Raw genomic sequence first — 26,679 nt, 5'->3', positions numbered from 1 at the left:
GATAGGAAGATTTCATAACCTTCAAATAAGGTCCATACAATTGTGGAACACGAGTCTCACATTTCGTTAAGATACATGGTTACAAGCATGGAGGCTGACAGTCTCATTTCTATTCCTAAAACAATCCTTGCAGGTCAGTCGTCCACTGTCTTACATTACATCCCTACATTAGCATACCTCAACTAAAATGGTTCTGGAATCTCAGTAAAACTTTCCCCATCAACTTCAAGCAGGTCTGCCAAACTTAACAGTCAACTGATGACCAAATGCAGTCGCCAAGTGGTCCCCAAGTAGCTTACTGTGACTATTATCATCTCAAGTACCTTCACCAGCATAGAAAGAAACAGTATTCTCCATTTGAAAATTTATGTTCTAAAAGGATCCTTCTTTAAATGAAAAGGAAGGGCAGGAGAATAAAGAGAAAATCGTATTAGATATTTTTAGTTTTACATTTTAAATAACATTGGAAAATTATTGAGGAATTAAGGTGCAATAACTTGGACATTTTTAAAGTGTTTAAAAATGATCTAAAAATGATCTATTACAGTATGGATACCCAACAAATACCATCTTGAAAAAAACAACAGATTCCACCTGTAAAAATTCTACGGTTTAAGATATATGTGTTTTTTTACCTGTTATAACAAAATAATATATATATTTTTTCTTTTCTTTTGCTTTTTAGGGCCACACCGCCTGCAGGTTCCCAGGCTAGGGGTCCAACTGGAGCTACAGCTGCTGCCCTACACCACAGCTCACGGCAACACCAGATCCTTAACCCACTGAGTGAGGCCAGCGATTGAACCCGAAACCTCATGGTTCCTAGTCAAATTCATTTCTGCTGCGCCACAATGGGAACTTCCAAAATAATATATTCTCACTTAAAAGTAAGTTGTTCTCGTCAAATGTGTACCCATCCACCTAACAAATATTTACTGGGTAAACAGTCCATTAGTTGTGAGCAGGCAGACCCAACCATTCGTTTTTATGGAGCTCACAGTCTAGTGTTAGTGATGCTAAGTGTATTATTTATCCACATATCATAATTTTATTTTTTTTTTTTGCTTTTTAGGGCCACACCCTCAGCATATGGAGATTCCCAGGCTAGGGGTCTAATTGGAGCTACAGCTGCTGGCCTACACCACAGCCACAGCAATGCTGGATCCTTAACCCAGTGAGCGAGGCCAGGGATGGAACCCAAAACCTCATGGTTCCTAGTCAGATTTGTTTCCACTAGGCCATGACGGGAACTCCAGATATTAAAAATATTTGATGAGATTTTTGGGGAGGAGAGGGAGCAGAGATTGATGGGGATGCAATATCTTTTAAATAGTTAAACTGCAAAAATCAGAATTACTGAGATAAAATTAACCTTTATGCTTTACTAATTCAGTAGTTTTTAAACTTTTTAAAAGCAGCATCTTTTTTTCTCAAACCGAATATCATATGAAACCCTAATATAAAATAGAAGCAAAGCTGCTCGAGTTAAAGAGGAAGGGCTTGGGGTACCTCCCCCTTGCCCCTCTTCCTCATCCCGCCACTGGCAGCTTCTCAGAACCCTCAGGTTCCAGAGAGACCCAGTCCTTAGAGGTGGGAAAGCAGAGTCTTGGAGGAGCCAAGTGATCTTTAGTGGCAGAAACTAAATGAGAACCAGGACCCAATGTCTCACTCCCACTTTAGCCTCTTCTTCCGCTATGCCATGTTTACGAAACTCCAGAGCCACTTGTGATGGTTCTGCCTGAATTTAAGGTTGACGATGTTTACACAAGGTCTTTACCTGACACACTGAAAAGCATACAGAGCATGAGGATTGGCAATTGCAGTTCGTTTCATTCATCCATCCGTTCAACAAACACGTACCTATCAACCTAGGTACCAGGCTCTACTCCAGGTGCTGGCAGCCAAGGATGAAACAAGGCGAGGGCCCTGTCCTCATGGAGCTCTGCAGGTTGTGCAGAGGAAGACAGCACCAGGAGAAAGCGATGTAAATGACTTGGGGTCAGGCAGCACAAAGCAGGGCCAAGTTCCAGTAACAAGTGCTCTGTGCCCAGAGCAGGAGACGGGCAGAGAATGAGGGGATGAGGTCCAAGGACTGAAAACGTTATGGCACACAGGGACTTGAAGGGCTCTGGATTTGTTTTTGGAGTTAACTGCAAACCTCTCAGAAGCTTTGCAGCAGAAGAGTAGCACGACCTCATGTATAAAGTTCACTCTGAACTCTGGGTTGGACTTAGACTGCATAATAATTAATGATGATAACATCAGTAATAGTTAATGCTCAGTAAGTACCTACCATGTGTCAGCCACTGCTCAACAAGGGGACATACGGCCTACATACAGCAATAGGCACATAACAACAGTTACTACCACTATTCCCATTTTACAGATGGGGAAACTGAGGCAGAGATGAACTTACCCAAGGGCTCACAGCTAGTGAGCAGCGAGTTCAGAATTCGAACCCGGTGTTGACCCCAGAGCCTTCCCTCTTCCCTTCTACATGACACTGAGGTGGAACTTGTGAGAAGAAGGCGCTTGCTGGACATATTTTAAGGCAGAATCACAGGTTAGATTGGAGTCAAGGGATGAGCAGGGGAAAGGATGATTCCTGGTTTAAAGACAGGAACTAACATATGCTAGTCACTAACCACTGGTAAAACTAACACTGTTCTTGCATCTCTCTATAATAAGGGCGCTTTACAATATGTGGACAAATTATTTCAAGTGATAACCGGAACTTGAAAATGCCTGTCATGGAGAAAAGCTGTTTTTCTGGCTCATGAATGCAGCGTGTGAGGCAGCATGTGCAACACCTGGAATGGAGGTGAGAAAGCTGATGCAAATGCAGCACTAGTCCAGAATATGCACAAGCAGACATTCAGCCTAGTGAGTTAAAACTGAACAATAAAAATTAAATTCTACCTAGTGTCCCCCAAACGTTTTTATCAGCTCTACAAACAGCCATTTAGTCCCAGATAAATATATGAATCCCTTTCCCATATGCAAAAAAACCCCATCAACACAAATTATCAGGAAGATGTAAAGAACTACATAATAGAAAAACCAAAGTCAAGACTTTTCGCTCCTACCTTGACAACTTTCTAAGCACACAACACAGTAATGGGAACAGGTGATTCACTGGCTGGTTGATATTCCATCGGATAATAACATCAACCAATCATCGAAACACCCTTCCTGGGTTGGTGAGTGTAGGCTGGTGGGAAAGGTAACCACTGAAAGCAAGGGAGACAGTGGCACCCAGGGTGGTTAGTTCGTGCCTGGAGGGGGCGCTGTCCGGGGACAGAGCTGCACTGGCTGCGGAGTCTCATGGGGCCATGGCTGCCTACCTGCCTGCCTCTCTTTGCCTCCTGCAGCCTGCAGATGGCCGCCAACGCCGCATCCCTATCAAGGCATTTTAAATGTTTCTAAATTCTCCATAGCAGAGTTTAAAAAAATAAAAGGGAAGAGTTCAAAATGAACGGTGGCTGCAGGCTGCGTGCGTTCCCCAGAACTGCGCTACCTGCAGCAGCTCCGCAAGTCTCTCTTGGCCCAGAACCTGTGTTCAAAGCTTCAATCTCTATCAAATGACAACTCATGAAAACTGAAGTCACGTGAAATTAGGTTTTTCACTAGTTAGTTACCTGCTGTCCCTAAAATCCATGCGGAGACTAAGATGTACTGCCAGTGGAGTGGCATCTGGAAGGCCTGGGAGGTAGTCAGGTCAAAGGGTGGAGACCTGGTGACGGGCGTACTGCCCTCGAGCCTCCCTCCAGAGGGAGTAACGACAGCCCCAGAGAGGTGGGACCTGCTGGGTTTTCCTCCCTCCCCCCGGGCCCTAGGAGCTGTGGTCGAGGGTGGCTGAGGGGAGGCTCCCCAGCTGAAGAGGCGCGGTCAGACAGGGAGCAGCAAACCCCAGGTGGGACAAGCCTCCTCCTCCCGTTGCACCCGCCCAAGCACACCAGGCAGAGGCGACACTTCAGAAGGAAGGAGCCCGGCACCTGATTAACACGAGCGAGGTGCTGGGGAGGCCTCGGACAGAGCTGCATGCTCTGTGTCCTCTGAGGCGGACTGGGTGCCAGAGCAGGGCTGCCACGCCAGCGAATAAATGCTTGTCTTTGCTCTTCTTCAGCAATGTCTGTGCCTTGTTAGGGGCTGAACTGTGTCCCCGCAGAATTCCTGACCCTCCGAACCCCAGAATGTGCCTGCATCTGTGAGAAGCCTTTAGAGCGGTGACTCGGGTTAAACGAGGTCGCCGGAGTGGGCGCCTAGTCCCCAGGACAGGAGACCTTCGGAGAAGACACACTGTGGACACACACACAGGGAACACCGTGTGAAGACAGAGCAAGACAACGGCATCCACGGACGAGCAGAGAAGAAGCCAACCCGGCCCACACCTCGATCTTGGACTGCCAGCCTCCAGGATGGTGAGAAAGTCCATCTCTGTGGTTCCAGCCACCCGGTCTGGGATGCTTTTGTTGTAGAGGCCCAAACTGACTAAGATACTACCCTTGGGTCTACCTCCGAAGCCTCAAAACTGATTTGCTTTACTAAACACAAATTTTACGGACTGATTTATCTGTTCATGAAAAGTCACATATTTCATTATTTATGATCCTTCGCTTTTATGGTCCTAGGATATTTTCAATGTCAATGACGTAATGGAACGAAGCATAGGAATTAAAACTTATTCTACAAAACCATGTCAAAAAGACAACTGAACACAATAAATGTGGAAGGTGGTCACTGGCACATGGACCCACGCGGGTAACGAGAGAGCCCTGGGGTCTCCTGTGGAAACACAGACACGCAGCTGTGGTGACTGACTGGTGACGCTCAAGATGAAAGGGTACCTTTGCAAATGTGGAACCCAGCGTCTAAGCAATACCCTCGGTTTGGGCTGACGCAGTACAACGTGGAGGGATGCGTAAAAGACACCTTGCAGTGGTGGCGGAGGACTAGAAACCCGGCCACCTTTGGGAGAATAATGCCCTATCACACCCTGTTCCTCGGTACTCGTGTCTGAGCATTTTCATCCTGAGATGCTTTGGTAAATAAAAGGCACATATCAGTAAAGACTAAGAGGCTACACATTTACAATGAAGGATGCATTTCTCCGGAGAAGGAGAGAAAGCTGGGGAGGAAGGAACCGACTGAGGCGGTAGTTTCACGTGAGCCTGAAACAAAATGGAAAGGCGCGCGTCATTCACAGAAGGGAGTCTTCCTTTTCAACATAAAGGGTAAGAAAAGTGGTCCCCTCACACCTAACACTACTTTACATTCAGGTCAGGACACAAATTTCTCTAAGGAAGAGACATTAATATTCTATGCATCTCTACATCACATTAGAATTAAAAGAAAATCTTAGCATGTTCCACTTCCCCAACGGTCAAGGGGCCAAAATCCATAGTGGGGGAAAAATGGTGCCTGTTCTCAAATATCCAGAAAGGAGCATCTGAAACCGTGAGGTTCTTTCACGGTAACTCCTAAAACATTTCCCTTTTCCCCAATAGATGATAACCTATTAACGTGACTTCTACTCATTTTTTGGGTTTTTTTGGTCTTTTTGCCTTTTCTAGGGCCACACCCACGGCATATGGAGGTTTCCCAGGCTGGGGTCTAATCGGAGCTGTAGCCGCCAGCCTACGCCACAGCCACAGCAACGTGGGAGCTGAGCCACATCTGCGACCTACACCACAGCTTACGGTAATGCCAGGTCCTTAACCTACTGAGCGAGGGCAGGGATCGAACCTGCAACGTCATGATTCCTAGTCAGATTCGTTAACCACTGAGCCATGACAGGAACTCTGACTTCTACTTATTCTGCAGGCCTTCCTATAGCAGGTAAAATAGTAGCAGAATTACAGGCGAAGTTTTGACAAAATGCCCACTCATTCACATGCAGCTAACAGGAATTAGAGCAGTGACACACCATTCAAATAAAACATAATGGTAATAAATACCCAAGATCTACACAGCCATGAAACTGGATGTAGCAGGTTTGCAGAAAAAAAAAAAAAAAAACAAACCCAGCGAAGACAAAAGGACACCGTGTCTAACTAATCCCTAAGTGTCCGTATCTCGTGAGGAACTGGGGCTCTGTGAGAAGCACGCGGTGAGCACCTGAGCGGTATAGGGACACTGAGAGGATGCGGCCTCTTTGCCCCGACACAGATTTTCACGAAGCATGGAAGAAAGCAAAGTAGTTTGAAAGAGGCAGTAGGCAAGAAGATAAAAAAGAGCTTTCTAAAATTTAAGTGCTGAAAAAGCCTAGTCCCTTCCAGTTTTAGGGACAGCAGTGTAAGTCAGGCTGGCAGGCCTTGCGCGGAGCGGGTAAGTGACTGCCAGGTGCCAGAGCCAAACTGCAGTGCTGGGAGCTGCCTCACTTCAAACAGTGTCGCCGGCTCATACCTACTGTCCATGGTGGCCCGAGACCAGGGAGCAGGCTAACGTCCACCAAGTGGAGCTAACGCACAGCCGGAACCCGCATCAATGTCCATCTTCTCCAAGCAGCTGCTGGCCGATGGCACTGGGACTGTGCTGTGCACAGGTCATTCCTGACCCAACGCCTCTGAACAGTGGAACTTCTCAGCAATTCTGCAGCGGTTAATGTACACTTGCTGTTTGCATTTCTAAGGGCCCTTAAGGCAACTGTGACTGTCTCTCAAGAGGAAAGAGAAGGGGTGGAAAGAAGGGACCAGAAAAGAGGGGACAGATGAGAGGGAAGGGGGAGGAGGGAGAGCAGAGCCGGGAAGGCAGGGGAGGGAGAAAATGAGAGGGGAGGCAGGGTGGGAAGGAAGGCCTGGAGGCCTGGCGCCCTTCCTGGAGGCCGTGAGCAGGAGGCGGTCCTGGTTCACCAGACTGAGTGGGCAGCGCCCCCACTGCAACCAAGGGCTCTGCGCCCGCGCGGGTGATCTGACCTCTGTGCGTAGTAATTACACGCGTAAGAAAAAAGATTACTCGTGCTAGCTTCGCTGAGCTGAAGCCAGCTCTGCAGGCCTCTAAAGGACATCAGCTATCGGCATCGGTCATATTTTCGCATGCGAATAAATATCAGCCCCCCTCTTTCCACAAAGGTATATCCAAAGAAGCATTAAACATCTCGTGCCATCTCTTCAGATTCGTCTTAGCCTCTTCAGATTCATCTTAGCCGACTCAAAGGCCCCACCCCAACAGCTGCACGGGCCTTTGTTTGGTTTAAGTATCTCCTTTTACCCCAAGCAGCTGAGTGTAACTAAACGATTCAAGCATAACTGATGTCAAAACAGACAATACGTATTAATATTTATTATCCCCGTTCATCCTGGACTTCTTTGCAACAGACACAGTGTGGTTTTGCTCAGGCCACTACAGCTGCCTGCCTAAAACTGTGTTCTTCCCTTCTTCCCCTGAAAACCAGGAGTTTAAATGAAGAAGTGAGGAAAGCAGCGTAATTCCCATCTGATATGAGGGATACTTTTGTGAAAATGCCACATTAACGATATTTTTCACTAGTGTGTGGGTTGGTTGTTTGTTCGTCTTTTTAGGGCCACATCCTTGGCATATGGAGGCTCCCAGACTAGGGGTCCAATCAGGGCTGCAGCTGCCAGCCTACACCACAGCCTCAGCAACGCAGGCTCCAAGCTGTGTCTGTGACCTACACCACAGCTCACGGCAACGCTGTACCTGTAACCCACCGGGCGAGGCCAGGGATAGAGTCTGCGTCCTCATGAATACTAGTCGGATTCATTACCACTGAGCCACGACAGGAACTCTGAGTGGTTTTTTTTTTTTTTAATTAAAAAAATTAGAATAAATTTCGTGATAATGCTCATGAACATACCTTAAGCAACTTGCTATGGGCCAGCGACTATGAGTATGCTCTGCTTTATAGCGGGGGGGGGGGGGGGTCAAACATTTCTGTAAAATGCCTTTTAAAAAAATAGTTTGGGCTTTTCACAGGCCACATAGCCTCTGCCGAAACTACTTAATTCTGCCACCGTCACAAAAGCAGCCATGGATCAAGTGCAAGGGAATGGGCAAGGCTGCGTTCCAATAAAGCTTTATTTATAGACCCCTGCCTTCCAGCACACAAGGAGAATACGTGCTAATTTTCTCTGCGTCCTTTTCGTGGCTCACGGTACTGCCATTATCTGTCTTCTCCCGCGCTGACATGATCGCTAACTCATGTTTCCCTGTTTGTCTACCCTTCTGCTCTAGTTTTATCTATCCCAGTTGGGTTAAAAATCATTTTTACCAATCTCGGTTATAAAGTGTTGCACTTTAATGTTCTATCTTAACCTGGCTCGACCACAATAATCTCTGTATGCCAGCGCCAACAATTAGACTACTCTGCTCAAAAGAGGAACTGTGATTTGATATATTTCAGAATAAAGGCAAAAATGTTTATTAGCTATTTTTTCTTAAATAACATTTTCCCCCCTAAAAAAATAAAAGCCAACAGAAGTTTTCGTCATGGCTCAGAGGTTAACAAACCCAACTAGTATCCATGAGGACTCAGGTTCGATCCCTGGCCTCGCTCAGTGGGTTGAGGATCGGGCATTGCTGTGAGCTGTGGTGCAGGTCGCAGATGAGGCTCAGATCCCATGTCGTGTGGCTGTGGTGTAGGCCGGTAGCTGTGGCTCTGATTCAACCCCTAGCCTGGGAACCTCCATAGGCAGGGAGTGCAGCCCTAAAATGCAAAAAAATAAAATAAAAATAAAAAGCCAACAAAAAGAATACTCTTAAGCATCCCTAAAAAAAATAAGTGCCTCTTAAATCCCTTGGGGCTTGTCCATCTTTGATCTTACTCAGGTCTCTGTCACCACCTGGTGGACACCACACTCAACTACAAGTCTCGAAGGCAATGGCCTCAGAAGTTGGGAGCTCTCTGCACCCAACTGGAGACCTGCAAGCCCAGGAAAGTGCAGTTTGCTGTGAGCTGCGTCCTATGGTAAATGTCAACAACAGAACACAGGCACTCTGACTCTTCTAACAGTTTCCAGTGAGAAAGAGTGGGGCCACTGTCTGGAAAATTATTCTGGGACACAATCCTTATTCCTTCCCAGAATAAACAGTAAGTCCACTGGGTTTTAAAATGTTGGCACAAAAGAAATGTTATACTTTCTAAATTATAGCTGTAATATTTTTTTTTAAAAATTCCCCCCCAAAAGTTATTATAGTTAGGCTTCACAGGCCAGACTTTTTTTTCTAGTAGATTAAACTTGAAAGATAAGGAAAGCGAAAAAGAGATATTTACATGCATTTACTGTTATACATCTATTTTAATACCACATAAACTTGACAGATCTCTGTAAAATTACTTAATTTTTAAAATCTGCACTCTGTGTTTCCTTATTTCAATCCGCCTGCTCATATGCAGAAACTGTTATGCACGTGTGAGGGCATCAGTTTCCCATATGCAAACAAATTAAAGTGAAAACCCACTCAAACACTCCAAAGTAGGACACGTTTTTTTTTAAACTAACACACCATACAACTCACCTGTCTGTGTGTACAGTCAGGAGAGAGGCTCCCACCCGCTCCCACTTGCCCCACACTAATCTCCCACCCTGCACGGTACTGCGAGAGCCCTGCACCAGCCATCAGGCCACCCAGGCTCTCCTGGCGATAATGCCCCCTAGGGTCGGCATCTCACGATCAGTCTCGGCTTCTGTAAAATGGAACTTCCACTCGCTCTGCTACTTGCGGATGGTTTCTCAAAAGTCAGATGATGAAAAGTAAAAAGGGCTTCTTGTGACAGCAGCTTAACGCACCATGGTTACTTCTGTTGAGACATTACTGGTGTATCAAGCTTTCTAAATCTAAGTAGGGATTCCATGTGGAGAGGTAGCTTTAAGTAATATGTCTGCATTTTCTTAAAATAAGAATAAAGCCATAAGCAGCAGATAAGACCCTGATTTACACAATGTCATCACAAGGATGCTTAGGTTTTCAAGCAGAAAGGGCCCGTGTTAGCTGCGCGTGTCTCCCAATCTGAACTGTAAGTTATATAAAAGGTGTTTGACCATTTTCTTACCAGGTTCCGGAAGGTCTAATTTTGCCCGCTTGAGTTCTGCCATAGAAATCTGAAGTTGCTCTATCACAAAGTCATCTTCAAAGAAAAAATCCTTTGCCAAGGTCTCCTGGAGAAATTCTACAAGTTCTTCCATTGACAATTTCATAAGATGTTCTAAGAAAGGATAAGAAAAAGAAACAACAGCTATTTTAGGTTGAGAAGATGACATATTCTATTCTGATTTTTTTTTTTTTTTAAGAGCACAACACAGAACTTAGACATGGCCTTGTGAATATCACCAAAACTCAGTAGGACAAAAGTATTTTCTGGTATTAAAGCAGTCACAGTGAAAGGCAGGTGAGAAGAGAATACTGCTAAATACCTTCAGTGCTGGAAGTTCCTGGGCCAGGGGTCAAACCCCCACAGCAGTGACCCGAGCCGCTGCAGTGACAATGCCAGATCCTTAAACCGCTGTTCCGCAGGAGACCTCAGGCGTTAATATTAACCCAGAGCAAGAGCTTCTTAGACAGAGCAGCGGACACAGACCACCCAGGATGACGCGTGTGCTTTGTTTTCCGGATATGGAGCTCTGACTGCCGGGGCACAACCACTTCTAAGTCTGTATTACCACTCTATCAGAATCTCTCAAAACTCCAGGTTATTAATTTTATTTGTATTTCTACCTAGGAAATTAATTTTACTGAAAAAATTCAAATTACAGATACAAAGCCGAAACTAAAAATATGTTAAGATCTACTAGCCACTGCCCTACAAGCAGATGTGTGTATGCTTATCAATTTACAAAAATAAATGATATTTTCCATGTTAATCACCCCGTTTTCCCCCGCTCAGTAACATCCACAGACGTCACTGACGCTTTTCCCTTCAGCACAAGTGATTTTACACCGTCCTTGTTAACAGCCACCTGAGAGTCCACCGCTTGTACCAGCTATTCCCGAACTGGTCTCCACTACTGGGCATTTAGGTTGCTTCTAATTTTAAAAGAAAATGTATTAAAGTACAGCGATTTACAATGGTGTGTCAGTGTCTGCTGTGACTCACTCATATAATTATACACACATTCTCTTCTCAGACTGCCTTCCATCATGTTCTCGCCCAAGAAACTGGATACAGTTCCCCATGGTTGCTTCTAATTTTTTCACTGTTTAAAATCACTGTGTGACTTTTCATTTTTTTTAAAGTAACAATGTCTCTAAATACTGGCAAGGCAATTGGGGGGAAAAAAAAACAAGGAAAAATAGTAGGAGCTTTGACTAACTATTGGTCTAGACACAGTTTCTGAAGCTTTATAGGGTGAAGGAACTTTGCTTAAGTCCTTAAGCTCTCTCTTGCTAACGAAGAAAAAATACTCAGCAGGAGATGAAGTTTTTCCATACCTAATTTAATCTAATGATACGGTAGGATATAAAGCAATTGTTATGCTTAAAGTTTATTTACAAAGGTGAAGAAATGGAAATAGAAAATAAAAACAGAAACAGAGGGAGTTCCCATAGTGGTTCAGTGGTAATGAGTTTGACTAGTATCCGTGAGGACGCGGGTTCAATCCCTGGCCTCACCCAGTGGGTTAAGCTATAGCTCTGATTTGACCCCTAGAGCCTGGGAACTTCCATATACCTCACACGCAGCCCTAAAGAGCAAAACAAAACAACAGCAACAACAACGAAAAAAAAAAAACAAATAGAAAACTTTCTATTTGTCAAAATCAATCAAGAGTCATAAGTAAAACATAATTTAAGAGAAAAGGGCCATGGAGAAATATAACATCATACGTCTACCTTCTGACTGTTTAGCGAACATTAGTAAGTCGTATCTTTTTTTTTTTGCTTTTTAGGGCTGCACCTGTGCAACATGGAAGTTCCTAGGTTAGGGGATGAATCAGAGCTACAGCTGCCAGCCACAGCCACAGCCAAAGCCACGCAGGATCCAAGCCAGTCTGCGAACTGCACCACTGCTCACGTCAATGCCGGATCCTTAACCCACTGAGTGAGGCCAGGGATTGAACCCACATCCTCATGGATACTAGCTGGATTTGTTTCCACTGTGCCACAACGGGAACTCCCAATAAGTACGTATCTTAATGGAAAGTATATTTTTGTTCTATGTCTGGACCAGTTCATAATCCAGAGAGAAAAGTACAGCAGGGGTGGGTTGGGGGTGGGGACTGGCTGACGGCTTTCCTGCGGCTATAATGACAGACCCTCCGTCTCGAGAGATAACTCATCACCAAACGGGTTCATCTTGGTGCTGTGGTTTGCCCGCTGCAGGGGGAGGAAGATGAACCACAACACTTCAGAATCCTCTTCTTTCAGAGTAAATACTACAGACGTACCTGATTTTAAAATTTTCACTCCTATGTAGAATCTGGAGAGTCGGGCACTCCTGAAGTCCCTGCTTTTCAAGGAGTCACCAAACAATCTCCTATCAAATCGACTTAACATGTTCTTAGAGCAACACCAGCAACCAGAGAGAAAAACTACAAAACCTGCCCCTAGATACTCAATGATCGTATCCCTGAGCTGGGAAAATGACCGGATGAATTGCTCAGGAGCAACACGAGGGAGCAGAGAGAGGCGCGTGTACCACACAGCGACGGGGCCTGGGCCAGACGGGAAGCACTCAACGGCTCCTCCCTGCACAGCGACCACTGGGCTCGCCTCAGACTTAAGGTTCTTCACACCCACGAAGACAAACTCTCTTGATTTCTGAAGTAAGTAGAGCTCATCAACTTCATAGAGCCCTTGGAACACGGCAACTGAAGGCTTTAAAGCCTTGTGCTGCGCCCGGACAACCGTGGCCATGGTCGTGGCCCAGAGGCCGCAGAGCAGCCAGACAGGGAGATGAGCAGGAGGCTGCCCGTCTCCGGGCCACGGCCTGGGCTGGGTGCTTCCTTCCTGGGGGAGGATGAAGCGATAGCATCCCTCCAGCCCTCGGATGGAAGCGCCCATCACTCGGTCTTTCCTCCTATAGACCCGAGATTCAGACCAGTGAGAAGGAAATAAGGGGGTCCCCTGTGGAAACAAACACTTAATAAAAATCCTGTTATTAGCGGAACCAACACACTGCATTGTACTTAAGTGTGAAGATGACACCAACAGAGAAAAGAGTCAGGGGCCTTTGCAATGCAGTTGGGGGAAAGAACCAAGGAAGGCAGATTACTAGCTGAACATAACCTCTTCACAGACTTTCAAGGATTTTTTGAACTTATTACTAAAAGAAAACAAATTTGAAGTTGGGATAAGAAATCCAGAGTTAAAACAAAGCTAGGTTTTGGTGAACTCTTGATACTGAAACGTGTTCTTACTTCTGTGTAATTTCAAGATTGTGTAAGACATAGCGGGAAGGACTCGCTCTCCTTCAAAGATGTAGATGTCCCATATCCTGAGGTTGAGGGTGAAGGGAGTCTGCGATTAAACACAAGGCAGAAGGAGGATTAATGGCTGGCCCTTGTCTGGCATTTGTAATTTTATGATTGGGTTTTGTCAATAAATACTCACACGATCAAGGAAACATTGAAAAAACCACTTCATTGTGTAAAAACTTGTGTAGATTTCTTGAGAGTCCTGAAAAAAACAAAGACTCAACAATTCCTGAATTGCTGCACACAAAGTCTGACAATATAATACTAACAGGCAGGATGCTGGAGGGAGCTGTCACAGCTACACAAAACCATTCACTACACAATTTTTTTCCTGCTGGAGTTATTTCCACTTTTTCCTCCCTCTTCCTCTCCCTCAATTTTACTTCTGAAAATCGCCCTGAGAATAAGTCCTTCACAGGATAAGACCTTAAAATAACACCTTGATTCTCTTCGATATGTTCTAGAGGGAAGTAGCTGTGCTTTACGAAATTACTCTGTTTTACAGAGAGCATGTACATGGTTCACTTAAGACTAGTTTGTATGATCCTTACAATACTTTTAGTACAAATTAAAAAACCTCCCTTAAAAACTATATCATCGCTCTATCAGCTTCAAAGAAGTTTGATTCTACGAGTCAGGGCTGTGATAGCTAATCAGTACTAAATGTCACCAACCTAACGTCCTTCAAACAACTGGGAATCGTAACTGCTCAGTAAATGAAATGACAAGCCTGCAAATCAATAAGGTAACTGGGCCAAGGGCTCTGCTCTCAGGTCTTCTGGCTTTATTCTTGTGCAGTGGGCGTAAGTCAATGTCACGTCTACCTACCAAGTGCTGCTTAAGCTTGGACAAAAATTTATTCAGTATTTTTTCATGATGTTCTTGAAACCTCAAGAGTTTGGGAAAACCATGGACAAAAAACCCTAGAATACAAACAGAAAAACAATACTTCACAAACAATACCAACAAAAATTCCTAGTTTAAAATGCAATACATTTCTTTCACTTTTTAACTGTCAACGACAAAAACAAATCCAGTGTTACCCAGATATTTTTCTTCCCCACCAAAGAAACCACTGTGTATGAGCTTTGGTTAATGAAACTTACAGTCTAGTATGTGTTTGCTAAGGACTTCCTACAACCTTGTAAAAATATAAAAGAGGATAGAAGCTTTCTGGATTAGAAGGGAAACTAGGAAGTTAAGGGAAAAAAAAGGCAACCGAGGCCATTTATGAAGATTAACTGTTCCCCTGAAGTACTTACTGGGTCACATCTTATATGCACACGTTTTTTGTAAGTGGTTCTAATCCTGATTACTTATCATTTCGTTTTACCATTAACTGCGTCACAATATTGAATGACTTTTCCAGGCTTCCTCTAAGAACATCATTAGCTCCGTGCTCCCTAAGTTGTGAGCACTTTGTAATCCTTTCCAGAAGTGACATTACCATCAGCTAAAACAAACAGGCACGGTATGATCAATGTTAATGTATTCTATCCCAAGTGATTGTACAATGTAATCCACAAGATTTCTAGGAAGTAACACATTGTAAATGGGAAGTTTATTATTAACTTCTTATCTTCAGCTCATGGAACTTTACATCTATTTTTATTCATAGGTTTCCTTTCAGATATGCTACACGATGAACTTCTGGTTTTCTTCACGCTAGTGTTTTTCAACCTGGGTTCTCTACGTGACTCTGAAAGATGTCCTACGCTTTTAAAAGAATCCAGGAGAAATATTACGTATTTTATATACTTCTTCTTGCACACGTTCATGAGGCGTATGAGTTTCTGAATGTTTCTAAGTCGCTTTATAGACTAGAGAAACTGATTTTTCTTTGTTTACCTCATCTCTTGGTCTGGTTTGATCCTGGAGTCCATTTTTCCCTACAGTATATCTGTTTCCAAAAAGTGAAACCAGGTCCCTCCAAGGACCCAAGGAACACACAGGTGGGAAAGCTGCTGTAAAATCTCAGAGAAGGGGTATTTCTTAACCAAATCTCAGCTTTCTAAGCTGTGTGTAAAATTTTCCAGAGACAGAAAATTCCTTCCTTAGTAATATTTTCCAGTGAAATGATTTCATAAGAAAATCTCTATCTCTCCTTCTGTGCCACTTTCATGGTCAATTTGATAGGAATGGGAGTTGGAAGAACGAGAAAAAGTCTGATTTTGACAAAGGCAATCCCTTCAACAACAAACTAGCTCAAGGATGCTGAGACACCTAACACTGCTTCGCTTTTCAGTGGTATCCCAGACTTGATCTTGAAATTTCCTTTTCTTCAGCCCTCGCTTTCCTCGACCCATATCAAGTGATGCCACTTTCACACAGGAAATGGAAGAACGGGGGACAGCTTTAGTTATAAAATTTCATAGGCAGACCTAGAAACAAGTACCTCTAAGTAGAAACTTACCCATAATAATGACCTACACTGCTCTGTAAATGTTGAGATAGTAAAATTAATACTGCTTTATAGACTAGACTGGTGACAATAACTGCTGCAAGCGAGCTATCAGGTATGTTTAAAAGCAATGACGCTTCTAAAATTGGCCAATATTGCACATCATGACCTACTACTTAAATGGTAGCGCTCCACTGTACTTCAAGACAGCTCAGCAACACCAGCTCATGGTAAAGTAAAATAAAGACTGATAAGGAGGAATTATTGTCTCTCAAGATGCCTTTTTATTTTCTTTTATTTATTATTTATTTTTTTGTCTTTTTGCCATTTCTTGGGCCACTCCCGCGGCATATGGAGGTTCCCAGGCTAGGGGTTGAATCAGAGCTGTAGCCACTGGCCTACACCACAGCCACACCAACGCGGGATCTGAGCCGCGCCTGCAACCTACACCACAGCTCACGGCAACGCCGGATCGTTAACCCACTGAGCAAGGGCAGGGACCGAATCCGCAACCTCATGGTTCCTAGTCGGATTCGTTAACCACTGCGCCACGACAGGAACTCCATGATGCCTTTTTAAATGATACTATCTATTGGATGACAGCTCAATATAATGTCTCTTGTTGTGACTCAGGTTTATTTATTTATTTTTGGCCGCACCCATGGCACGTGGAAGTTCCTGGCCGGGGGTCAACCAAGCCACTGCAGTGACAACACTGGACCCTTAAACCACAGAGCCACCAGGGAACTCCTAATGTGTCTTACTACAGGAGTCTATTTATGGGCTGCAAAGTTCCCAGAAATAGTTACCATGTAGAAGTATTTATTTTTAAAAATTTCACAAGGAACACTGAGGGGACAGCTAAATGCAAACACACACGCACACAAATAACCCCGCTGGAGACACATGGCAAACGTGAGATTTAATCAAATTTGACTACTTTCGAAAATTTATAATCTCACTTGAACATGTGGCAGGTTCCCTACCACATAAAGCTTCAACATTCACAAATAGAACTTAGACAGCCCATTCTTAGAGTGACTAGTGCTAAAACTGCTTTCAGTCTGGTATTACCACGTGCAGTGGCACTGGGAAAATGATTCTGTATTATACGGACAAATGCCATATTTATTGCCAAGAGAAGTTACAACTCAAACTCTCCAAGTTTACTGCATATGCTTGGCAAATATAAAGAAAAGGTTATTAGAAACAGTCTTCAGTTTTGAAAACCAAAAAATTATGCAAGTTTTAAAATATTAAAGTACCCAGAATATGTTATCAGCCTTATTATAAAATGGAATCAGTTTTAAGGCTGAAAACTAAAAACACACACTTGAAACTACTGATTATGTGCCTTTCCTTTAAAAACCCAAGTGTCCCTCCTCAATTATTATCTTTGACAAAGATGTATGGATTCGTCGCCAGGGCCAGTCAACGGCACACTGAGGGACGACTGCCTACAAGTTTTGATCAAAAGCCCAGTAATACAGCTTTTCCTAAATTCTTCCAAACCGAAATGAGTTTCTTCTGACTGTGGCAAGGAAAGAATTTTAAAATGCCAGCAGTGTATATACTCTGTAGTAAACACAAAGGAATATAAGTAAGAACAGAAAAACTTTAAAAAGTTCAATAAAGGAGAACGAAAAAAAGAAATCAGTAACAAGCACTAATTAGAAGAACAAGCCGGCAGACATTAACTTTTTGTACAGCATCTTCCAAAGTTGGACTTTGTCTGAATTTGCCTTTTTCTCCCTCCCTTGTTTGTTGTTTCTGATCACCTGTGGGGCTTTCTTACCATGCATGGCATGTTTGGGGCCCGAGAACAGTTTGACCAGGGCCCAGAAGGCATCTTCTTCATTCATATACATGAGGAGTAAAGCTGTGATCTGGCTCATGCCCTGACAGTATCCAACTTCCTAAGGAGTGAATGAGAACAGAGAAACGGGGGGTTTAAGATCAAATTACATGCACAGGCACATAGAAAAGACTGACATGAAACAATCAGAAATGCCGAAACACCTTGTTTAATGGCCAAGTCTACAGAGGAAGATTACAATCTCAACACCACTGAGCCACACACCGTCAAAGAATACACCCCGTGTTCGAGAATGAAGGTGACAACGCAGCAGTAAGGACGCGTCTGAACCGACACGCGTTTTCCTGACCCCTGCTCAACAGCATCACCCCTTCTGCAAAGAGCACAGTTTCCTTTACTGTTTATGTGCGAGTCTCAGCTCAAATTCCTCTTCTTTGCTCAGATGCTGGCAAATCTCTCCCCTGGTACAGTCCCCAATCTGCTATCTTTTCTCTAGGCTTCCGGGCCCTTATGTAGACACATTCTGGGGTTCCCATCCAGCCTATGCCCCTTCCCTGAGTACTGCCCACTGCCCCCAGGATCCATGCTTACGACGTGGCCTCGGGGAGTTGTGTCTGTGCCGTGTGAACCTCAGCTGATGGAGGAAAGGACACCCGACCCAGGGACCCATGAGCGGGCTGCACAACTATTTCACTCTCTCACTGGTCAGATACTTTCTCTAGGAAAACTGAATAAAGCCACAGAGACTGCAATCAGATGGTGGGGTGTCCTGAACAGGGCGGTCACGCCGAGTCCAAGGGTGCCAGATTAGCCTTGGAAAACAGGTAAGCGCCCAAAAGAGCATGCTGGAGAGAGAAGAAGTGGAACGAACAGCTCCCGAGAGAACCAGTTACCACGTGGCCCAGAGTGGCAGAGAGAGGGAAGCCCCTCACCTCCCACGAGCGCCATTTCTACGCGAAGTCCCTTAACTTGCCCAAGTTTGAGTGAACTTCTGTCCCTTGTAACATAAAGCTTTTGATTATTTTTTTGAGCTGTGCCTGCGTCATGCATAAGTTCCTAGGGCCAAGATCGAATCTGCGCCATGTAACATCCAATCCTTAGCCCACTGAGCCACCAGGGAACCCCAACCCTTCGGATCACCATAGCAGTGATACTCGGTTAAAGGTGTCCCTCCCGGAATCCAGTCAACAGGCATTTATTTGGCACATCTATATTAGTTTTAACACTAGATGATCTTTCTCCCAAATTCTCTCTCCCCCCAGAGTAACAAATATGTGCCTTAAGAACATGCTCTATTACTAAAATTTTAGTTTTGGCCTACTCCAGGAGGTAGCAAGCAGGTTCAATGAGTATCCCATCTGGACCTCACTGAATGGCAGCCTCTGGGGCCATGAAGAGTCATCAAGAGTCAAGGAGAAATTCATCTAGCTACCACTTCCTGTCCTTCAAGCCCTGCTCATTCCCGTCCTATGTGCTTAAAATAAGACAAGACAGAAAACATAAAAGAACAGTCTGGAGGAAGAGAGGAAAAGTGAGATTTGCTGTCATAGTGGGGTTTTTTCCACTTCCAAGCCAGCTCTGCCCTAAGGCCCTGGAGCTGCCACAGGAGCCTCAGGAAGATAAGGAGTCCATGAGGGCCCCATCCGTCCTGAGATGAAGCATCGCAGGCCAAAAGGAGCGTCCAAAGATCCCCTCTGGCTGCTCAGAACACAGTTCAAAGCGCTGCGGGCAGGCACGCTCCGACTTACCGTGTTATAAATAGAATATGCAGCAAGGACATGGAACAGGGATTGTTGCCTAGAGAAAATACATGGAGATGGAACACCATTTAATTATTTCACAGACTTTTAAAGCCATAAACTTAAAAAAAAAATCATAAACTTAAAAACTACTATTATAATAAAGACATGATCCAGAGTTCACACTGTGGCACAGAGGAAACTAATCCGACTAGGATCCATGAGGATGCAGGTTCGATACCTGGCCTTGTTCCGTGGGTTGGGGATCCAGTGGTGCCATGAGCTGTCGCATAGGTCACAGACATGGCTCAGATCCCATGTGATTGTGGCTGTGGTGTAGGCCGGCAGCTGTAGCTCCGATCTGACCCCAAGCCTGGGAACTTACATATGCCTCGAGTGCGGCCCTAAAAGAAGGAAAGATAAAGAAAAAATAAAGACATGATCCCAAGCTCAAATTTAAACAACATGCCGTACAAGCTAAACTTGAGGCTAGATAACATTCGTTTTGACAGAATTTATACCAAAAAGCACAGACCATTTTTCAAAGTGTTGCCCTCTCTCACTGAACTCTTCTTACTAGAAAGCAGCAGCTAGCTGGGCAGAACCAAGGACGGCCTTCTGAAGCTGCATGGAGTGCCAGGGGCTGCAAGACCCTGCAGGGTGGGGTAGCTGTCTCCCAGGAAGCAGTAGGGGCCCTAAGCCAGCCTCCGGTGTCAGCGCTGCTGTTCCCACAGCCTGGGTTCAGGGGCCTGAGATCTGAGGTGGCAACAGGAGTGGCTCCCGCCCCCACCTCTAATTGCCTGCTAACAAAACATTTGCTTCCCGACCCATTGCTTGGGCTCTGCTGCTCTAGAGGCCCTGCTTCCACAGGGAGGAAGGTCCCTACCGGGAGACACAGCGATTCCATGGAACCAGAAGCCAAGGTAGTCGCCCGGCCACTTTGGGGCCCTCACACCTCCAAATCAAGAGGCAAAGAGGGAGCAACTGCACCACTGGCGTGACTGGTCCTGGTCGTGGAGGGGAGGGCGAGCTGCTCAGACACAGGATGTAAGGAAGAGCCCGCCAGGAGCCCAGAGAACACTAACGGTGCCTCTTAGCATCACTGAACCCTGGGCTTCAAGTCAACAGAAAACTACCAAACTCAGGCAGGACTCTTAAGGATGAAGGTTCCAGGCCACCAGGCAGGGAGCCCCGCCCAGCGGGGAACTTGTGAGAGCGACAGGAAAGTGGGAGGCAGTGGGCCGGCAGCTCGTAAACCAGTGGCGACCACAGGCCCAGTCACAGAAATGAGGCCTCTATCAGTGGTGAGCGTTTCGCCCTTATTTTGGGGTGTATCTGTTTGTGTATATACCTGTATTTATTTCAGATGCGTTTCCTTCCTCTCTTTTCCCTTATTTAACGTGCAGTGTTTGATAACAGTTGACTATATCGCAGCATTTAGGTTACACACATCCAACACCCCCCAAGGACTCTGCATCCTTTTGTGGGTTAGAGGTCAGCAAAGTTTCTGTCATAAGCAGAACAGCTGTACCACGTCAGGCCCAAGAACGACTTTATTGTCCATTTTTTGGAAATTAGGTTGACAAGGATGGACTGCGATGGTGAGCTTGACAGCCAACTTGGCGAGGCTACACCCCCCAGGTATTCAAAGCTCCCGTGGGTGCCGGCTGCCCGCTTCCTGATGGCCACCCAGGGACCAGGAGCTTCCCCGGCCGTCCCTGGACATGTGGAAGCCCATTCCTCCTGATAAAGCTCTTACTGGTTCCCGTTTCTCTGCCTGAACCCCAGCTGATGGGGAGGGTCAGCAAAACTGCACCTTTCATGTTCATTAACTGCTGCAGTCACTTCATACACTCATTTCCCAATGTTTTAGTTTCACCGGTACATGGAGTCAAGGTTAGAAGAATATATGCAATTGCTGGCATGGTTCTCAGAAAGTAACACAATCCTTCATTTCTTTTCTAAAACTTAAAAAAAGTATCTACATATATTTAATTAACCCCAGGTCATAAAACGATTTTATAGCAATGTTACAGCTCTTCCTATGTCAAAGATTAAAATCTAAGTTAACTCATTTTTTTTTTTTTTTTTTGTCTTTTTAAAGCCTCACCTGTGATTAGATCCTAAATTCCACACAGCAGGGACAAAATGATCTGCCAAAACTTAAACCTTTAGAATTGGAATCAAAATTGTCTCTATATAAGACATACTAAACATTCTTATTTTAGGTTGATACAGACTATTTATAAATGCTATTCCTAGTTCCTAACAGTAGACTTTACTTACTTAACACCGTATCTGTCTCGAAACATGATATGGTCCCTAAATGTGCGGTTGACATCAAGGTCTATTTGTCTGATATCTGGTGAGCAGCCCCGGGCTCTGTGCTTTAATTTCTGAAGAGGAAAAAAGAAGGGAAGAAAGCACGTTTTTATGGAAATCAGTTGTTAAAAAAAAAGTAATTCTCATCAAAAAACTTTTGCTTTAGGAAAGTCATTTCAAAACTGAAAACATGAAAAGCTACATAGTTACAGGTTTCTCTCCCGTCCAGGCCCCCTTTCTTCTGTTCCAACCCCTCCCTTCTCCCAGCAGCCTCCTCCCTCTCATTCTGACAACGCAGCCGGATTGTAATTTGGGGTGGGGTGTGCATTGCTAAGACTCTTCACAGCTGAGCCGTGCAGTTTACTATAATTCCTTTTTTCTTTTCAGCACAGTATCATGTTTTCCTTGGGGCTTATCACTGACTTGTTTCATGATCTGCTTTCTTTTCTTTTGTCTTTCCTTCCTTTCTTTTTTCTTTTTAGGGACGCACCTGCAGCATATAGAAGTTCCCAGGCTAGGGGTCAAATCAGAGCTGCAGCTGCTGGCCTACACCACAGCCCCAGCAATACAGGATCCAAACCATGTCTGGGACCTACACTGAAGCTCACGGCAACACCGAATTCTTAACTCACTGAGCGAGGCCAGGGATCGAACCGGCATCCTCACGGATACTAGCCGGGGTTCGGGAGCCCCTTGCTTCGTCTGCTACATACTTGTCGCTAGTTCAATCCATACTCAAGTGGATTATCGCTCGGGTGGCGTCAACCTCTCCTGGCGCTGTTCCAATAGAATGGGCCCTATCCCGATTTCTGTTCCCTGGAGACGAGGCTCCAGAGCTCTCGGACCTGCTGCTCAGCAGGGGTCTTCACCACCTGTTGGGCCTTCCTTGGCTTGGGTGCACTGTCTCCTGAATCTCATGTCTTTCTTGGTTTATTCCCTTGTTCTGGAAGAGCCCATCCTCCCAGGAGCTCTGGGGAAAAGGTGTGTGGGAAATAAACTTTTTTGATACTTTGAATGTCTGACAATTCTACCTTCTTTCTTAGGTATCTGGCTCTTTCAGAATTCTAATTTGAAAATGTTTTTGCTCAAAAGGCACGGCCTTCGCTGTCTTCTAGCTTCCAGGGTCGCCATTTTAAATCCTTCCTTTTTATGAAACTTGCTTTTTCTCTAGAAGCTTGTAAGATTTTCTATCTCCAAGTTCTGAAACTTCCAATTTCTGTGCTTGGTTTGGATCTATTTTTAGCCATAGGTTTGGGGATTAGATGGATCTTTTCAATCTTAAAAACTCATTGAGTTTTGACTTCACAATCTATTTTCTGGCAGATTTCTTCACTTGTTATTTTCAACCCTCCTCTAGAATTTTTCATTTCTATTATCATTTTTTATATTCATAAGCTGCCTTGTTCTCAAATGTTCCTTTTATAGCTTCTATACTTGTTTTATGGATGCAATCTCTCTATCCCTCTGAAGACATCAGCAAGAGTTCTTTGGTTTTCTTCTTGCTCTATAGTCTCCTTCTCACAAATTGCTTTTCCCACTTGTTCTTGTTTTCCACGTTGGTGCCCAGCTCCTTTCCTGTCAGCTCATATGTGAAAGGAGCCCTGCAAAAGCTGACGGAAAGCTCTGCGTGCAGACGGGGCTTCACGGGCTGCCTGGGCAGTTCTGCTGGGCTTCCCCTGAGGTCAGGAGTCTGGGGGATTTCTTTGGGCTGGTCAGGTTTCCTAAAGCAGACTCTTCTGCTCTCCTGCCAGGAGCCCAGTGGAAGGAGAGGCTGGACTCCCTGCCTCAGGACACGCAATTGCTCTGCGCCTTCCTTATGCAGCCCTGCTGCACAGGTCTGCTTCTCTACAGCCAAACAAAAACCCCCTCTCTGCAGGATCGGGGAGGGGACTCAGGAACTCCGCTTCTACAACAGACTCTCAACCACTGCTACTTTTTTTTTTTTTTTTTTGGTCTTTTTGTCTTTTTAAGTCTTTTTGGGGGCCGCACCGGAGGCATATGGAGGTCCCCAGGCTAGGGGTCTAACTGGAGCTGCAGCCACCGGCCGACACCACAGCCACAGCAATGTCAGATCCGAGCCGCGTCTGCGACCCTACATCACAGCTTATGGCATCGCCAGATCCTTAACCCACTGAGTGTGGCCAGGGATCGAACTTGCAACCTGTGGTTCCTAGTCAGGTTTGTTTCTGCTGCGCCACGAGGGGAACTCCCACTGTTACTCCTTTTAGTTTCACTCTCAGAGGTACGTGGAATTGGCAAACATAAAGCCTTTGGGAGATTCTGAGATATGGATCAGGTGCTTCTCCAGTTTTCTCAGGGTCACTAAGATTACTAAATGTTTGTTTGAATTCTGGTCTCTAAAAACTGGTAGCTGTTATCTCTTCTCCCATTTTCTCATTCCATGTGGTTATGTCTTTATTAAAAAACCTCTCTGTGGTCTATTTAATGGCATTTCAGGGGAAAAGGGCAAAATGGGTATGTTTAACCAGATGAGAGATTAAAATTTATATTAATTTATACTTAGCCATGCCAACTCTAATTAAACACCTTACATACAAGTATTATATTGACCTATTTACCATGTACTGGAAATATATATATTTCTGTTAAAATTAATTCTAATAAGTATATATGTAACTGCTAATTCCTGCTTTAAGCTAAAAGTGGAAAAAAGAAGGCCACCTGGAACATACATATGTATATTAAGTGTTTTTGAGTATGTGTATTTTTGTGTCTCGAGGTAGGAGCTCAGGGAAAGCAGCTTCTGTAACCTTTTAAAACATGTGCACTTCTGCAGAGTTTTAAAACACTTCAGAGTTCTGAAGAACAAAAAAGCTATTTATTCCATTGTATTAGAACCATACAACTACTGAACTATTATTGTGTACTCTTTCTGATGAAAGTTGATCCAGAAGACATTACAAAAATATAGCCTAAAAATAATACTCTGTACATATTTGTCCGTTAAATATCTTTCAAGAAAACAAGGTAATGGGCAAGTAAAGAGGTTTCGGTTATTGTTCTAAGGCCTCCTGGTAGAAGATGAGGTATCAGAACACAGAAGGGAAACTCTGATAAGACAGGCTGAAACATGCTTTAAGATGAAATTTAGTTCAAAGGGAGAAAAACACCCAAACACGCCTATAATACCAGTTACTCCAGAGAACAAGAAAATCCAACAGAAAAAGGACCTCATGACAGAAGCAAAGCCCAGTTAAGCAGGTTAAAAAATAATAGAGCAAAGATTCTTCATGTCCTAGAATGGTTACAACCTAATGCACAGAATCAATCAAGCATGTTTCCAATCAGAAAATCAAGCATATTTCTTATCCTAACAAAAGCAACTTCTAAGGTTATCTCTGAGATTGGGTGGCTTGAGGTCCGTGAGTGTCACAATAAGAAAGATACACATTTTACTTAAAAGGAATAGGATCTAATGAACCTATGAACCTGAGGGCTGAAGTACACTGGAAGGCATCTAGACGAAAAACTAGCACTCCCCACTATGGGTCTGGCCAACAAGATTACTCGGCCTGCTAAGGCTGCCGGCGAGGTTGCTCACCAATGTGGACAGGGCTCTGCAGTGTCAAATCCATCACCAGACACAAGAGAGACAAACAGCAAGGAGATACCATTACAGAAGAGGAGGGAGTTCCCTGGTGGTACAATGGGTTAAGGATTCAGCATTGTCATGGCAGCAGCCCGGGTTCGATCCCTGGCCTCGGAACTTCCACATGCCACAGGCATAGGCAAAAAAAGAAAAAAAGGAAAAGAATAGGAGAAATTAGTAGGTAAGAGCATCAGCTCAGGAGCCAGGACAATTTCATCATTTGAGAAAAATCTCAGTGGATTGAAAAAAAGTAGTTTTACTGCCACAAAATTTCCAACTTCAGGAGAGGAATATATATACCACTTTTGGAAAGAGCGAATAAGACAGTGTGACTGAGAAAAGAAGACTGTTATATGCTGGAAGAATCTTAAACAGTAAAAATAATGTTTGTGATAGTGTTGGAAATTATTAGCCTCAAGAGACTGGTCCAGGGCAGTCATCTCTTCTGCTGTGATTACTACATACTGGTGTTTACTATGGTTCTCATCTTAAGCAGCCACTGGATACTTTTATTCTACATATAAAAAAGTCTAAAATATAACTGAGAACCGCAGTTCTGAGACTGGCATGTGCACTGGGTTGGCCGTGTCCCCTCAGGATTCCAGTCTACCCAGAACTTGGGACATGGGGTCTTTAGAGATGCAGACAAGTTAAGAGGAGGTCATAGTGGATTAGGGTGGACCCTAAACCAATGACCATGTCCCCATAAGGTGAGACACAGCGACACAGACACACCCGGGAAAGGCCACGTGAAAGCGGAGGGAGAGACCAGAGTGGAGCCACCTCGAGCCAGAGAATGCCTGGGATGCTGGCAACTCCAGGGTCCAGGAAGAGGCAAGGAAGTGGGCTGCCCTGGAGCCCTGAGAGACAGCCCGCTCCGGGTGCCAGACTTCAGAGTTCGGACCTGCGAGAGTGCATTTCGGTTGTTTTAAGCCACTTGGCTCGTGGTACTTTGTTGTGGCAGCTCTAGGAAACAAACACAGCATGCTAACTAAAACCTTCTTCTTCCACTAATTAAAGCGACATGTACTGAGCACTTAGCATATGACAGGCACACTGTTCCAGGTGCTGGGGTTAGATTTTACATGTTCTCTCAGACACATTTTCAACACTGGTTCTAAAACCACGACATTAAAAGCAAGTATCTAATCAACAGTCTAAATAATCTGAAGCTCTAAAATTCTAGGACATAAACTCACAGTCTGTGTCGGGTCCAAACAGCAAATTTTAAAAGCCTGTTAGTCATAAAAAACAAGTACTTGTTTAAAGTAACCAATATTTATTACTTTATATCTTGATGAAATTTTATTTATTTATACATAAATATGAAAATCTCAAAAGCGCATTCCAAAGCCCCTTTTATAACTGGTGTTGGGTTTAAATCATAATTTTTATTTCAGTTATTTTATTTTATTCTATTT

General features: G+C 44.5%; 1 protein-coding gene across 21 annotated transcripts in view; it reads right to left on the bottom strand.

The window, feature by feature from the left end:
* Nucleotides 1–26,679, bottom strand: part of USP6NL (USP6 N-terminal like) — a 152,655-nt gene that overhangs the window by 3,579 nt on the left and 122,397 nt on the right. For 20 of the 21 annotated variants that reach the window (XM_084980521.1, XM_084980533.1, XM_021064995.2 and 17 more), the window contains 7 exons: nt 21,613–21,722; nt 19,336–19,384; nt 17,567–17,687; nt 14,199–14,293; nt 13,507–13,572; nt 13,314–13,413; nt 10,013–10,165 (listed from right to left, as the gene is read on the bottom strand). In XM_084980521.1, the coding sequence (XP_084836647.1) occupies nt 10,013–10,165; nt 13,314–13,413; nt 13,507–13,572; nt 14,199–14,293; nt 17,567–17,687; nt 19,336–19,384; nt 21,613–21,722 (694 nt within the window). Of the gene's footprint in view, nt 1–10,012; nt 10,166–10,373; nt 10,509–13,313; nt 13,414–13,506; nt 13,573–14,198; nt 14,294–17,566; nt 17,688–19,335; nt 19,385–21,612; nt 21,723–26,679 lie in introns of those variants that run through there. The other variant, XM_084980538.1, reaches the window with a different exon arrangement.

Source organism: Sus scrofa, chromosome 10 (genome assembly GCF_054392235.1).
Source record: "Sus scrofa isolate SSC_HxYL_T2T_F1_AM1 chromosome 10, Sscrofa_HxYL_maternal_Yorkshire_Landrace_v2.0, whole genome shotgun sequence".
Classification (NCBI taxonomy): Eukaryota; Metazoa; Chordata; class Mammalia; order Artiodactyla; family Suidae; genus Sus; species Sus scrofa.
Note: the sequence above shows the minus strand (reverse complement) of the source record. Positions and strands in the feature narration are given on the sequence as shown.